Source organism: Moschus berezovskii, chromosome 8, assembly GCF_049115385.1.
Source record: "Moschus berezovskii isolate FMDL1 chromosome 8, NW_MosBer_1.0, whole genome shotgun sequence".
Classification (NCBI taxonomy): Eukaryota; Metazoa; Chordata; class Mammalia; order Artiodactyla; family Moschidae; genus Moschus; species Moschus berezovskii.
In genome coordinates, this window is record NC_142467.1 from 81519473 (window position 1) to 81535742 (window position 16270).

Genomic DNA, 16270 nt, shown 5'->3' on the forward strand with positions numbered 1-16270 from the left:
TGGCAGTCATTGGGTTGAAGTTGGCTCTAAGCATTATGCCACTGGTGACCCTATCAGAATGTCCCTGGGAGAAAGAGAGGGGCAATGGACCCTTCTTCCAGCCCTATCCTTGAATCATGTTTTAGTTCCTAAGATTTTTTTTTCTTAGTAGTGGAAAAATAGAGAATGAATACAACATTCTAATGTCAGCTTTGTGAGGGGGGTTCTGTTTGCTATTTATTTTTCCAAATTGGTCACAGTTTGATAGCAAAGAATCTAAATGTCTTTTCAATGCCCTTTAAAATTAGACTCAGCTCTGTTACTTGGAATAGTTTTCCCAGTGTGTTTCAACTGCAGAGGATGACTTTGTTTATAACAAGGAGATTTATCTTTACTTTTTTTTTTTTATAAAGGACAAGTTGGTTTTAAATTATTACAACTCCAAGGGGATGTTGGCAGTTACTTATCTTAAAATGCCAACAAGACATTCATTTCCCAGAGTTTAAGTCTATGTGAGATCTGTAACACATAAAGTGAGCATCAATTCCAGTCCTGATAGGCAGATGGCATTAACCCCTGGCCACCACTAGTCATATCCTCTCTGACCACAGTGGCACCATGGCCTGAAGGGTTAGCATCAGGAAGCCCCTAAACCTATCACCAACATGAGAGCAGACTCCTTAAAAAGACATTAAGCAATAAACACCATTAGTGTGGGTTTTACTGCCAAGGAATTAGCCACGCTGGGACTTATACATCCGGAGCCAAGAGCTAGTAGCACATATTTCATATAGATGTCAAGACTGTTCAACAGCCACTTCAGAAAGAGTGGTAAATTTGGACTGAAATGATGTGAAATGATGTAAGGATATGGCAGTGGTCATCTACTGTGCCCAGTTGGAGGTTAGAGTTCCGGGTACCCCTACTATGCATGTACATACACACACACACAGACACACACACACACACACACACACACACATCTGTCTTTATTGTCAGGACATATTACTATACAGAAAAGTGAGCCAAAGACAGGGAAGAAATTGGGAAGGTAGAGGTGAGGCCCTGGCTGAAACCTGTCCCAAGCAGTGTGTACCCTGGCCCCACTGAACAGCATTCCAGAATCATGATAGAAGGTGCAGGGAGAACAAAAAGGAATCTCTCTAATCCTGGTAACGAAAGCATTTTTGCCATCATTTCTCTGGGTATAAATCAAATAACCACACCTTAATATTAAATTTCTGACCTGAAAGTATTTTCAACTTTTAGAGATCCTTGAAGGGATAATAGGAGTGTGACCAAACTAGCTGAGATTATGTTGATTGCATAGTTCTAGACTGAATCCCTGAGAGCAGACTGAATCTTAACCAATTTAACAGTTCAGAAAAGCTTGTTACAGTGCTAGTACTAAAAGGGGGTTTGGTAACCCTGTAGACAGAGTTTCTGCCCCCACACTACAGTTATATGTTCTAATCTCTGATGTGAAGTATATTTTTCTGTGTTTTTGCATCTAATATACTAGTTCTGGGGTCCAGAGCCAGAAGTTGGTGTACCTGGGGTAACTGCCTTGCCTCAGAAAGCCCTAGAACTCATCTGTCTCCTTTCCCTATAGCCCTTCCCACATTTGCCCAGTTTTCTCCTGCTCAGCTCTTGTCCCACCCACCACCACCTCTGCCTCTCTAGGACTCGCATTCATTTCAGAGAGAAAACCTGTATTTCATACGGGTCCCTGTGATGTGTCCCTATCTGGAACCATTTCTCCAGATTACATCCATTAAGCAAGAGCCTCTCCTTTGAAATGGGTTAGTTTTGCATTGTTCTTGGCTGTTGCCTAGTAGAATCTTGTGTGTGGAGAAAAATGCCCATGTGATGGGGAATTGTTCACATGATCAGCTCTTTCCAGCGTCTGGGCACAACTTAGCAAACCCTTTATAAAACCTGCCAGAGTTTTCAAGATTCATGAGAGTGTGATTCACACATGGAGTTTTTATTCATAAGTTCCTTATACCCTCTGGGTAAAGGAGAAAGCATAATCTATCATAGGAAGACTGTAGAACAAGGTTTAGTATCAAAATGTGATGAGTTGAGACACAGAAGAAGATATTGCAAATAAGAATCCATGTTATATCTCAAAGCACTGCACTTGGAAGGCAAGAAATTAACATGTGGAACACCTATGAGCTGCAGGTAGGAAGGGACAGAGGGGAGATCTACCTTGGAAACCAAAATCCTCCCATCAGAAATACACTGTTTCAGCATATGCATCTGGTTTAAGTGGACTCCCAACAGTTGTGAACAAACAGTTCCCTTCTCCCATCTCCACCTTCCTTTCCTCTCCCATCCCCTCCCCCACAGTCTGGTTCTGAATTGTGCATCTCCAAAGGGGGTGAATGTAGGATCAGTGTCATATTTGCACCACATGTCTGCCACTACTACACTGTCTGGACATTAAACTGTCTATAAACTCTCTTAACCCTGGAGTTTTAAAGAAGCTGTAAGTGACTTGAGTTTTTAAAGTATCAGGTAGAGACTTCACCCAAACATCTTCTAGTATCTTCACTGAGAATCCCTGCTCCAGCCACAGCCATCTGAGCTATCCCTTCCCATGTGGAGGACAGTGCAGCTGTTCGACTCTCCTGGATGTCAGAGACCTGGATTGCCAGTGTCCTTTGTTACAATACTGTCGTTAGCAATTTTGCCATGCCAGAGTAAGCCATGTTCCTTCATTTAGCAAGAGAATAATCAAGAGAAAATTGAGGGGATGTAGTTAAAACATGGCCAACTCTATGAAAGGTATAAGAACTTCCTGGGAGTGGTGACCCTCAGTACCACCATCATACCCCAGTCTGCGCCCCAGTATCTAGTTTGGTACCTGGCACAGGGTAGGGACTTTAGAATACATGAAGGAGAGGAAGCTAGAGAGAGGGAAAGGAGGAAGGAGAGGGGAAAGAAAAGACAGAGCAAGCCTGTCATCCTGAAGAAAGAATGGCATGCTCTGTAGAAGTCTAGGCCTTTTGATTACAAGTCTACTCCCCTACAGTGAGTTTAATATTGAGTATTTCAAGTATATATTTTTATTCTTTGAGCCAGAATCTCATGTTTTAGACGATGGGCATTTACAGATATGCTCTCATTGAAGGTCTGAAGGAGATCACAGAAATAGCTAAGTAAGTCTACCAGTTTTGGCCATCAGTAGGAATATGTAGTGCATACTCATGGGCCATTTTAGGCAAATTCTCTAAAATAACTTGCCATCTAGTCACCCTGGGCTGTATAAATATGGAATCCAGGCACAGATGAGTCAGCAGGTTAGATTACTTGAAAAACTGTTACTTAAATTTAAGCCTTCTTTCCAATTTTGGTCACAGAGAATGTGATTTTATATCCAAAAATGAAATCAAGAGCAGCAAATTATCTGAATAATTCATGCCAGAATTACCCAAACACTTTTCCTTTTTTTGAAAAAAATTGAATACTGGTTATTCAGGACTAAGTAATTGAAGGGTTCAGGGAGTCTTGAATCATCCTGATATTATTCAGATAAAAGCCTCAAATTAACATTTTACTTGGTATTGACTCAACTCTAATCTTGCTGGGTTTTGTTCTACACAAAGTGCTTTTAGTGTTTTTAAACACAACACCCCTTATATTAAAGTAGAAATACTCCCTCAACGTCTAAATTATTATATTCTTAGACTTTTTTTTAGTTTTATTGATTTTTATATTTTTTTGTCCAAGTGCTATAGGTACATATGATAGTAACGCCTTATAACAAAAACTGGCTGTCCATGAGTCCAGCCTCCCCTGTTCTCACTCCTACTCCCCTGAGTCAGACATTTGCTTTGCTTTTAGGTGTTTTCTCTGGTGTTCTGTATTTCTCAATAGCACACTTATATGGACTTTCAATTTTAGATATTATTTCTGTTGTCTATTGGCATCTTACTATAGAAGATAAAAATGATAGCTGCCACTTACAAAGTACTTACAATGTACCAATATGCATTTCAGGAACTTCATGCATATTGACTTTTAATCTTCACAATGAATGACACAGTGTGGTAGATATTATTATTTATCCAGTTTTTCCAGATTGGGAACCAAAGCACAGAGAAATTATATATCTTGCCCAAGATTACACAGTACCAGTGGTGGTAAATTATGTATCCAGGCTTTCAGCTCAGTTTGGTTCCAAAATCCATGTTCTCAACCATGAACCAAATTTGTCCAGCTCTATTTTGGCAACCAGCACTGCCCCCCATTCCAACTCACACATGTATACACACCTGCCTCCTCTTCCCACTGTCAATATAGTTGTATCACTCTTGGGAGTTAAATCAGTATTAGGGGTTTATTATTATTATGGCTATCTAAATAGTTATCACAGTGGATACGTGCAGTGTACTATTGGTACATTTCTTTATTTGTGTAACTTTGTTTTCCTTGAAGATAATAATTTTGATTTTTAAGTATATAGTTTCTGAACACTCTGCTAGAGACAAAAACCCTCCTTTCAGTGCATTCAGACAAATCAGATACCTCTCTGTTTCAGTCTATTCATGGGGCACCATCTTTCCTTTTGCCCCAGTCTAGATTGCTGCTATCTTGCAGCGCTACACAGCTGTAACCCTGCAGTTTCTCATAAACATTATCCTGGGAATTTCCTTTGGCTTTTCCCCTGTGATTTCCTGAATCTGTCTTTTCCCTTTTTGTCAGTCTATAGTCTTTCTTTGGGAAAGACAACTTCCGTCCTGTGGAGGTGAAGGGATGCTAAAGGTTTTGAGGCCTTGCCTGTCTGAAAATAGCTTCATTTTGCCCTCATATGGATTAGCACTATTTGGCTGGGTATGGAATTCTAGATAGGAAACTATTTTCCCTTAGAATCTTGAACATATTGTTTAATTTTCCTCTTGCTTCTAATGTGTCTGTCAAAAAGTTCAGTTTCTCCCTAATTTCTAATCCGTTGGAAGCTTTTATGATTTTTCTCTTTATCTCCAGTATTTTGATTTCATGATACTTTGCCATGATTCTATTCTCATTACTGGGGTGTGAGCATTCAGCAGGCTTTTTCAATCTGGAAATCTATATGCTTTGGTACTGGGAAGTGTACAATTTCTTTGAAAATTTTATCCCCTACTGCTGTTCTGTTCATTTTTCTGAAAATACTGTTAATCTGATATTCAACACACTGAACTGATCCTTTTCTAACTATTTTTTCTATTTTTCTAAGCATTGTCTAACTGTATTTCTCCTATTTTTATCCATACTTTTGCTTTTTAGGATATTTACTCAACTTTACTTTCCAATTTCTGACTTTTTATTTCTTTGATTGTTGTGTTAATATTCAGTAGCATTTTATTGGCTTTCTCTTTTTTTTCATAGCATTAGGTATGCAAGACTTATTTAAATTTTATACTCAATACAAATGTATATTTTTATCTTTCCTTCCTTTTTACAATAAAGATGGCATCCTTTACACATAGTCTTGCTTCTTGCTTTTTTTCATCTATCATTTTAGAGGTCTTTATGTATTCATTAAAGAGAGCTTCATTCTTTTACACAGATATGTATTCTTTATTTGTATGAATGTATTATTTTTAATTCTTTCTACATTTTTGTTGAGATTCTGGTCTTTCTTGTTGATTTGTAGCAGCTCTTTATGTATTATACATTATAAGAATTAACCCTTTGTGATACAAATAGCAAACGTTTTCCCCAGTTTTTCTTGTTACAATTTTTTGAAGTTCTTATCACCCTTTATGTTATCTCTATTCACTTTGACCACTGTTTCTCTATTTATCTCTGTCTCTGTCTGTCATAGTAGCACTTTTCTCAAACATCTGGTGATCCCTAACTAGTTCATATTTAAGAATAAGACACTAAAACTGAATAGAAGCTCTGGCTTGTTGACTGGTAGATACTGCCTCACACAGACTGGTTAAGTATTAGGCTCTTTGGCTGGGAAACTCACTGTCAATATTTGTAGGACTTTTCTTTTGGCAGTTGATTTCTCAAGATAAGGAAACTCCAGTCTCCTCCTAGGATCTATTAACCTACTTTCCATCAATCTTTGGGTTAAAGTAACAGGGGATGGATTGACAATTGTGTTTTATAACTTTCACCTAACCCCATGGTTTTCACCCCTTCAGCTGAATTTAGAGTCTCTCTGGTCCATGCCTTGCAAATTGTAACCTGCGGTCTCTCTTCACATTTGAGAAAGGGACAGTCACCTGGCTGCATTAGGTCAGGAAGATAATTTGGGTATGAACTGGTACTTCCAAAAAGTTTTAAAATAGTCTTCCTATTTTCAGCACTCACACAGCACCCACTGCGACTTTCAGAAGTACACAGTGTTTCTAGTTCCTGCATCATGAACATCAGTTTGTTGGGTTCCCTGACTGTAGGCTTAGATTTCTGCTTTTCCTGCCTGCTCTGCTAAATCAATTCCACATCTTCATCCATTTTCCTGTTTCTGAAATGTTATTGGCATTTTGTGTGTGTTATCATCTCCTCTTCCATTTCCCTTATTCATTTAGGTTGGTGCCTTTTTTATTCATTTGCATGTTCTTTTGTAAGAAAGGGATGATTAATACTATGTATTCAGTCATACTTAATTGGAAGTTCCTAGAATACCTTTTAACCAACCAGGTTTTTCTTTCACACTCTTCCCTTTCTTTCCCATGAACATCTCTTTAAAGTTCTGTTCAGATGAACTTTAAATAAAAATAAGAATTACAACTTTCAGAAGGTGATGATAATCGTTATTAACCAACCTAAGAATAAACTACATGATCTTTGTAAGCAAGCGTGATTTTGAGGGTCATAAAGCCATGCTTGGGGTTCTCCATTCAAATGTGGCCTCATGTGAGCAAGCACCATTCCCAGAAACAGAAACAGTTTGTTTTTGTCTGGCCTAGCAATAAGACAGGAGTTATCTTCTGAATGTGAGCAAGTGTCTGGGAGATTTTACACCCAGAATGGGACTAATATTTCAATGAAAATGAATGCTTCTTCCCAGGAGAAATTCACATAAGAAACAAAACTGTTCCCAGACTTGAGCTGGTGCTTCTTTCCATAGATTTACAAGGTATTGAGTATTGAAGGGAAAACAGCACTATTGTTCCCTAGGCTCTTCTTTTTCCTATAGATATACCTACTTGTGCTTTTCCACCATGCTGCTACGCAGTAATCACACACCCAAAGCAAAAGCATTTCCTTTAAACTATTAATACTCAAGCTTACCGGAGAATAAAAAGTGTCACCAGTGAACCCCATGAATAAAATAGAAATACCTCTTGTTTCAGTTTAACAAGCAGTACTGCTCTTCCTATTTTGTTTGATAAAATTCATTTGACTGTAGAATTTTACTTGGATTCCAATCAGTATGATTGAGTAATTACTTCCGGGGCCAAATTTTAGAGTATCCACATAGTATGTTATTACGTGACTATTCCTTTTATTGTTTAAAGAGTGGTTTCTATGAAAAAAAAGAATAATTTGCATTCTGGAATGAAGTGTTCTTCAGTGTGGTCTGTGCGAGGATAATTTCCATTTTGGGTGAGCTGTTTAGTGGCATTGTATTGTAACTTGACCGTAGTTTTATCTAATTTTGGCCTTGTGGTTTGTCTTCCACTTAGGCATGATGACATCAGTAGAAAAATGAAGAAATCCTTCAGTATAAAGCATGTTGCTGAGCCAGAATCAAAAGAACTCTTCTTATAAATCAGTTTTTTGTTATCTCTCATTGCTGCCCTTTGGACACCATTGGAAATTTCTGGACTGTCCTCTGTGGAAATAGAATCATGAGAACAATGCCTCACCAGCAGAAGACCAGACGATTAGGATGCCTTAAATTTATAGCACTAGCATATATAAGACACATTTTTGGGTGATATTTGTATATATAACTTGTTTTTAAAGAGATGCAGTTTGAAAGCATGATTGGGCAAATGTATGTTTTTTAAGATTGATTCAACCTCTCCATAGGACATCCACCAGCCACTGACACCATTTTGTCTCATCAGTTGCATGGGTGTTTGCTGATGCTGGTTGAACCTCCCTTTCCCCATAATATGGGCAATTTGGGCTCAGCTTCTCCGGGAGACCAGGTCAGTGCTGTTGTTTTCTGTTGAGTGTTTTTTTCTGTCATTTCTACTTTTTGTATAAAGGAAATAAAACAATGTTAACAACCACCTGTAAGCTTGGGGCACTTACTTTCTAATAAGTCTGTGATGTTCTGATTTCTAAGGGGCTTTAAGCATATTTTGACTGCTGGTGTTTTATTTCAGGAACAAACTGCCCAGTTGAGCTGCTTTCCCATAGGGGTAAAATAAAACATTCTACTTTTCACTAAAGTACTAAAGGATCAAACGAGTATATAAAGTAAGTCAATTCCTTCTGTCTTTTCAAATCTCAGTGTTGACAAGAGAAAATACTAATGACAGCTAAGGATTTAGCCCCTTCTTGGGTCTCTTTTTTTCTGCCTCTAACACATGATGAGGCCTGTCTAATCCCTTTAGGAGACAGTGTGGAGCCTGAGTTCATAACAGCCCTATTGTTGATGCAGCTCTTTGAGTCAATGTAGGAGTAAGTTCCAGATGGTTTTGTCCTATCGTGTGAAAATGTATTTCTGTTGCAACTTCAAGAGTTTTATTTTCAAAGCGTTGGCATGGTCTGCAAGAGGCCTGTCAAGTTTTAGTTTGAAAGTAGTATGTATTCTTATCAGTAGGAGGGAGCAGTGTATGCTATTAGCAACTACTAGCAATGTTTCTGCCATCAACTGTAGACCATTCTGTTCTGGTGGGCAAAATAGGTCAAGATACTGAATTAACAGGCGATTTTGGAAAGGTGGGTCATTCAACAGACTTGGGCTTGATAACATGCAATGAAGTTTAGGAGAAGGAGGTAATGGTTAAGTGCCTTTTATGTACGAGCCATGCTTATGTGAAGGTTTTATGACTTTCACTTTATAGATTAGAAAATTAAACTTTAGAAAGTACAAATTCCGTGTCCAATCCACCACCACTAGCAACAGCAGCCTTGGCTTTGGTACAGGTTTGTTCGTTGCCCTCACTTCACTGCCCATCTGTCCTGCGCAACACTGTCTTCTTAGTGTGTGGACCCCTGGACTGGCACGCAGGAAGCTTACGGTGGTGTGCTGCTGGTGCTAGTCCTGGACACCCCTTTAGTCTTGGGCAAGAAACGCTGCCTCCTTAATAAATCTGGAGAAAGGAGGAGACTGGCATACCCATCTAGAGGCGGGTTCCTTCCAACTCCTCGAACAGTGTGTCTGTGAATGCCAGCCGGTCTGCACTGTCCTCATTCGCGTCCTGTGGGTTCCTGTGAGAGCCTGGTGCTGTGTGTGGGTCTACGTTTCCCACATTGTCTTCTCCTCCAGTGAGATACCCATTCTGATTATGGCCCTTGACCTCATGTGTCCTGTTCAGCTGCTTCCTCACGTTTCATTGCTCTGTCCTAGTGTGTAAGATTCTAACCGAGAATATATGGCAGGCATATGTGAGCAGTGGATTCCTGTCCTTTCTGCTTAGTGCAGAGGAGGTGATCCTGGAGTCATATGTGAGCCAACCTTTTGAACTTATCCCTCGAAAGGGGTCTACAAAGGAAGGAGATCCAGAGAGTGCTCTCTCTGCCCGCCCACCCCTGCACTTGCAGAGGCCCCCGTTTTGTTCTTAGACTGTGTTTTTAAACTCAAAAGTTGAAGGGGGCTGGACATTCTGCAGAGATTTTATGAGCCAGACACAGAGTTCCCAATTAAACACAGCAAAGGAAATGTGAGGAGTTTGAAAGCGATGCTACCTCGACCTAGAACATTCTGGCAATCTGATTGTTGAAGCTATCATTTTAGATACCACAGTACTAACGACAGAAGAAGAAAGAATTTTTTTAAAAAAGGTAAAATAGGCAAGTTGAACAGATTCAGATGAGCCAGACTGTGAGACAATGCATGCTATGTTTAACGATGTTTCTAGGACACTAAAAATCCTGGTCTTAAATCACACATGTGCAACATCTTTACTGTCCAAGTTCCTTATGACATGGGTGAATTATGTGTGCTTGAAATTAGTAGACATGATGTTTTCCTTACCACAAACTTAGTTTTGTGCAGAATTTTAAAACTGAAGACACAAACTCTTTATATCCGTATAGAAATCAAGCCACACTTACATGCTGAAGAAAGAGTGTTTCGTTTTAGTAAGCACAGCTTTGGGGCCCCAGCCCCCACTCTCTCCCATCGGACTAGTAAAATGAGTGAAGCTCTATCTGCATGCCTAATTACATGCAGCCGAACAGGGAACTCAGCTCCGCTGTAAAAAAAAACTATCACAACATCTGTCAACATCTTTTAAAGTCTGACTGCTTTTATGTCACTAAAGGGACTTGTATTGCCAAAGTTCAACACATCAAATTAAGAATGTTTCTTAGAAAAGATAACAAGATACCAAACCTTCACCACTATGAATGGATTGAATTCCCTTTATTTATTCTCACAAAAATTTGTGTCAAGACCTCAACCCTAATAAGAAAGTTCTAGATGTACATCATGGCTTTGGGAGTGTGGTGAGACTCTGGAAAGGATATCTTAAAGAAGTATATTCTTAGAAGTTTGTTTTCTCAAAGTGAATATTCATAAACCACATCCTGGTTAGTACAGGCTGGAGGAAATGAATATAAAGTAGATATTTAAATAATTTCCCTGAAAGACTCGCTGCTGAAAGATGGGTTAAATGTTATTTCTTCAGTAGCCTCCTAAAAGCTTATTGTTAACTTGATAACGCAAAGTAAGAATAAGGAATTTATTACAACAAGATTGATAGTTTCCCCACATAAAGATGGCGTTTGTGCTCTCCATTGCCCACAACTCTCATCTGCTGATCTATCTATGTGTCACACATTATCCTTTAACAATTGCACAGCTTTATATAACTTTTCAAGCATTTGATTTGTGTCTCCTAAGGAAACGGTAACCCACTCCAGTATTCTTGCCTGGAGAATCCCATGGACGGAGAAGCCTGGTAGGCTACAGTCCATGGGGTCGCAAAGAGTCGGACACGACTGAGCGATGGAACGGAACGGAACGGAATGAGACCGTAAATTTGTTGATCTCAATAGTCTTTGTGGTTGATCTCGATAGAACCACCTCTCATAGATGGTGGCTAGTGAATATCTACTAGCAGTTTTTCAATACTGTTCTATTCTTCTCACTTCTCCCGCATTCATCATATTCTACGCATTTCTCATCCTCTTTTTCTCTCCAGTTCCTCCCTTGCTGTCTCTCCTTCCTCTTTACTGTCACCTTCTCAACCTTTTCTTCTCTACCCTCAATTCTCAAGATCTCTAAGCCCTTTATATATGACCTTCCTTGGAAGAAACCTGGAAAAGAAACCGCAGGAAGTAGAAATGTGCTGGACCCATTTTTTTCAATGAAAAGTAAATCACCTCTCCCTTCACCAAAGCATCTCAGTAGAACACTCATCCTTCTGTACGCGGAGTAGTCAACAACCTATGATTGATCCATGCCAAGAATCAAGCCCTGTCCTTGGCACTCTCCTTGAATTAAAAGAGACCCAGAAGTCAGTATCAACTGTACAGGGCCACACAAGGAGACAGAAGTCTACCAAACTGTGTACTTAGAGGGACCTTCAGGAAAAAGTCTTCTCATTCATTTATTGCGGTAGTTGTCAGACTTTGCTGCACTTTAGAATCACCTGGGGAAGCTTTTCAAAATCCGATGCCCAAACTGACCCTTGTAACAAATAAATCCAACTTCTTGGATAGAACCAAGCATCAGCATTTATAAAATCTCCCCCTGGACTCCAAAAGTACAGTCAAGTTTTGAAACCAGTGCCTTCCTACCAAAGTGTCGTTGGGCACTGTCAGTGTTGGCCTCAGCTGCGAGCACGCTAGAAATGCAAAATCTTCCTTCTGGCATTTACCACGGCCTCTATTTTTAATTTTGTTATGGATGCTCTGTACTATACATTGAGACAATATTTGAGAAGATAGGTTGACAGAAAAAGACCCTTCCTCAAGGAGAGGGAACGAATGACGTACCCCTACACCTGGGATAGGTATGGAGAAAAGATTATTAGGTCTAGGGAAGTATCACTGGGGTCCTTGCACTCTTAGGTTTAATATGCCTATAAACTGAAAATCATATTCAATGCTATAGTTGCCTATGTAGGAAATTTATAAATCATATAATTATAGAAAGCAAGACTTCTTTTCTGATTCACATAGAAGACAGAACGATAACTTTTCCATAAAGGATGGGGTCTTTGCCCTTTTATGCTTAATCATAATGTGGCTAGCTTTTCAATTGTTATTTCCCCTGATTTCCCTTGTTTATAGAAATCAAATCATCAGAAAGCTACCCATCTGGCAGTGACAATCACCAAGATAAAACGCACTGAAGCAAAGACTAAAACCCAGACCCAACCAGCACTGCGGGGCCTCCCCATAACATGCCAGCAAGATGCATGTGTTTTATGAGCTCACTACACAGACAGTGCTATACTGTGTGCCAGATATGTTCCTGTGTTTACACAACACACACTGAACACCTATCACATGCACAACTCTGTCCCGAACAGTGGAACTACAACCATAAATCTATGGTAATAAATGCATAGTTGCTTTTGATGTAATGGGCAAAATGTGAGTTAAACTTGAAAAGTATAGCAATCTGTTGTGTTGTCATCTTACTTGTATTTTATAAATATATTTTATTTGTTCCTTCTGTGGAATGAGTTCCTGGAGTTGTTCGGCCAGTCAGGAACAAGGAATGAAGAAGTTAATCTATTTTTTTGTGGCAAGAGTATTCATGTCTCAATGTCCTTTCTCCCCTTTTCCTAATTAAGAGAAGTCAAATGTTCTCCAGTAAAATCACTTTCCCCGATGCCCGTGAAATTAGGAATGACCATGTGACTCTGTTCTAGCCAATGAAACGTCAGTAGAAATCAAGCGTGTGTGCGTAGTCGTGTCCGACCCTTGGCTACCCAGTGGCCTGTAGCCCACCAGGCTCCTCTGTCTGTGGGATTTCCCAGGCAGGAATACTGGAGTGGGTTGCCGTTTCCTCCTCCAGGGGACCTTCCCCACCCAATGGAAACCGCATCTCTTGTGTCTGCTGCATTGGTGTATGGATTCTTAACCTTTGGCACCTCCTGAGAAGTTCCGAAATGGTGAAGTGGAGCTTTAGAGAATTTTGTGGTGGAAGACATTTGTCTGGCATTTGTCTTTGCCCCAGTACTTTTCCCTCTGTGATGGAGCAGCGCCTCACAGCCCTGAGAACAAAGTGCCAAGGATGAAAGAGAAGGAAAGAGACGCAGCCACCATGTGAGCCCTGGACTGTCCTGCATATTACCTAGGTGAGCAAAACAAGTTCTTTTCATTGACTAAATCACTGATACCTGGCTTCTGGTAGGACTAGCCAAAAAGAAAACCTAATTGATGTACTCATCATGCGAAATAAGTAGTATACATCCAGTTCATTGGCAGAAAGGAACAGTTCACAAATTGTATTCTCTCCACCACTAGGTCTAGATGTTTGGCTGTGCTTCAGGATTAAAGTAGGTTTTGCTACTTTGGTAAACTGTGCTACAAAATCTCATAACATGTTGTAATGCACTGCCTTCAGAAACAGAGGATTTATTCTCCCAGCTGCTGGCAGTGCTCCTGGGCCAGAGACCTCAGGTGTGAGCCTTCTCTGGAGATTGCCCTCAGCTAAAGAGAGGCACGTTGCCCAAGGGCATGCCCCTTTCCAGGGCACCTGTATCTAAGGGCTGTTCAGTGTTAGAATAGATAAACTCAACCCCTCACCCAACTTGAAACAACTCCAAAAATCCATTCTAGCTCCAGAGTTCCTCATGAGCTTGGCCCAGCTTCTTCCCCTTCCTTATTCTGTACCCGCAACTCCCCTCCCCTGTTAATCCCAAGAACCATTTATAATAGACTTCCTGCCCACTAATCTCCAGGTCAAAGCCCACTTACCAGAGACTATAACAGGATATTATTAGCCTGATCACTTTGAAGAATCTCAGAGTACGAAGGAAACATGTTCAAATATGTTATGTGTTTAAATTGATTGGTAAACCAGAGGACTTTTAGAACACTTTTCACATCCTCCGGAGCAATTTCTCTTAATATAAGTTTGGGAGTTACTGGAGTCAATTCTAAATCATTGTGTGTACATAGAATTTAGACTATTATGACAAAGTTGTTTAGTCGTCAAGTCGTGTCTAACTCTTTTGCGACCCCATGGACTGTAGCCTGCCAGGCTCCTCTGTCCATGCGATTTCGCAGGCAAGAATACTGGAGTGGGTTGCCATTTCCATCTCCAGGGTATCTTCCCAGACCAGGGATCAAACCAGCACCTCCTGCATTGGCATTTGGATTCTTTTCCACTGAGCCACCAAGGAAGCCCATATTATGACCCAATGTCAAATCAAAATGCTTGTGCCATGATAGAACTATTTAGCCAAATTTCAAAGAAGTGCAACCAAAGTTATGCTCTAGTTGAATGCAACTTTGTTTACCAGTCATATCAAGTTGATACTTAATATATTAGCCTGTGGTCATTATTATGTAAAGTACCTTTCTTAAGGTCCTTCTATAGGCTATGGCCCCAGATGTAATCCATCAGCCTTATTTCACTGCTGATGGCTGAACTACGTCTTAAGTCCCCAAAGAAATGTCATCTCTGAACTATGGCATTTCTCATAAACCAATATAAGAAATAGCCATAAAGAAAAAAGTTTCTATGTATTTTTTTTATAAAATTCTTATTGAAACCATCATATGTTTAAAAAGCCAATGGCTCTGTTAGGGGCCATAAAATAAATTCTTCTTAGAGTTAGTGTTAGGAAAAAATCTGCTTCTATAGAAAAACTGGCATGCTTCTTTTTATTAGCTAATAAGAACCTTATATAACTTGTGTTTTCCTTTTTGTCTTGCCTGCCAGGAAAAGGTCAAAAGTAAAGTTTGCATTCCCTCTCAGTAGCAGTCCTTAGCTTAGTTTTTTCTAGTAGATTCTTGCCTAGATGTCCACTTAGGATTGGTTACTGGACCCGACACAGATACCAAATCCCACGGATGCTAAAGTCCCATAGTTGGCTCTCTGTGTTCTTGGGCTCTGCATTCTCAGATTCATTCAACTGTGGCTGGTAACACAGTACACGATCTGCAGTTGGTGAATCCCGTGAACATGGAGGGCCAGCTGTATATAATTTTTCTCACCTCTACCTTCATCCTTTGTTCTTACATCTTTATCCTTTTTTAATAGCTGTGCCACATCACTACTATAAGCCACCCTAGACCTTCTGAAAATAAGTACGCTGAAATAAATATAAATGTTCCTATTGTTTTTTCCACAACTTACCTACCCCTGGTCTCCCCAGTCCTGTCCATCCATTTTCTCTAACTGCGGTTGAAACTTACATCAACTGTGTGCAAGGCAATGCTGATTCAAAGAATAAGAGAAACTGTCACCTCGAGTTGCTCATTGTTGATCTAGGACAAGAGACCACACACACACACATATATGTAAAGTGCAAGACGAAACAATGTGTGTGTGTGTTGGGGGTGGGGGGGAGGTGGTTCTCCACGACCACTGTCATTGAAAGCAGGGAGAACTCACTCTTGGTTTGGCTGAGGCCAGGCTTGTGCCCTGTGAGTTCCCATTCAGTAGAAGCAGACAGATATCCTCAGGTATGGTGATTGGCTACCCAGTCCCCGTGCTGTGTATGTATCAAGTGTCAAGATGTGAATCACGTATTTGAACACAGCAGTGCGTGTCCACAGCCAAATGGTCTTACTGGTAGTTTATCCAACTCAGAATCTTGGCAAACGTTCAGTGTTTTCTAACACAGAGACAGGTAGGCAGAGATTCAGAAATGGAGCTCTGTTTTCTTCACCTGCTTGGGGCATGAGTCCTAGCTGCTCAGAGCCTTCATTGCAGGCACTCCTGGGTCAACACCATGGACGCCCCCTGGTGGTGGCCACGCAGTTAACCCTGCTGGGCTCCATTCAAGACGCCCTGCTGTGCAGAGCTCCTTCAGCTCTGCTTGTGGCCCCACTTCCCTGTGCTTTCTTAGCTGGAGACTGAGCACAGCAGAGGCATCAGAGTCCGAGCATCTCTTTCTGCCAGGGAGCTCCTCTCAGGGCAGGCTGGGGCCCAGGACTCCCCTCACCTGGCCAGATCTTTCTCCAGAATGTTCTGCAGTCTGAGGCTCTCCTCGCCTCTCTTCCTGCATAGGTGTCAGCCCTGTGTCCAGTCTGA

The 16270-nt window shown here is 40.5% G+C and overlaps 1 protein-coding gene across 3 annotated transcripts in view; it reads left to right on the plus strand.

Annotated features, from left to right (window-relative positions):
* The window catches only part of SNCAIP (synuclein alpha interacting protein), a 164733-nt gene extending 156556 nt beyond the window's left edge, over positions 1-8177 (plus strand). For all 3 annotated transcript variants that reach the window (XM_088838795.1, XM_055430038.2, XM_055430040.2), the window contains one exon: positions 7614-8177. In XM_088838795.1, coding sequence (XP_088694921.1) covers positions 7614-7698 — 85 coding nt within the window. In that variant the 3' untranslated portion in view covers positions 7699-8177. The remainder of the gene's footprint in view (positions 1-7613) is intronic.
* The last annotated feature ends 8093 nt before the right edge of the window (positions 8178-16270 follow it).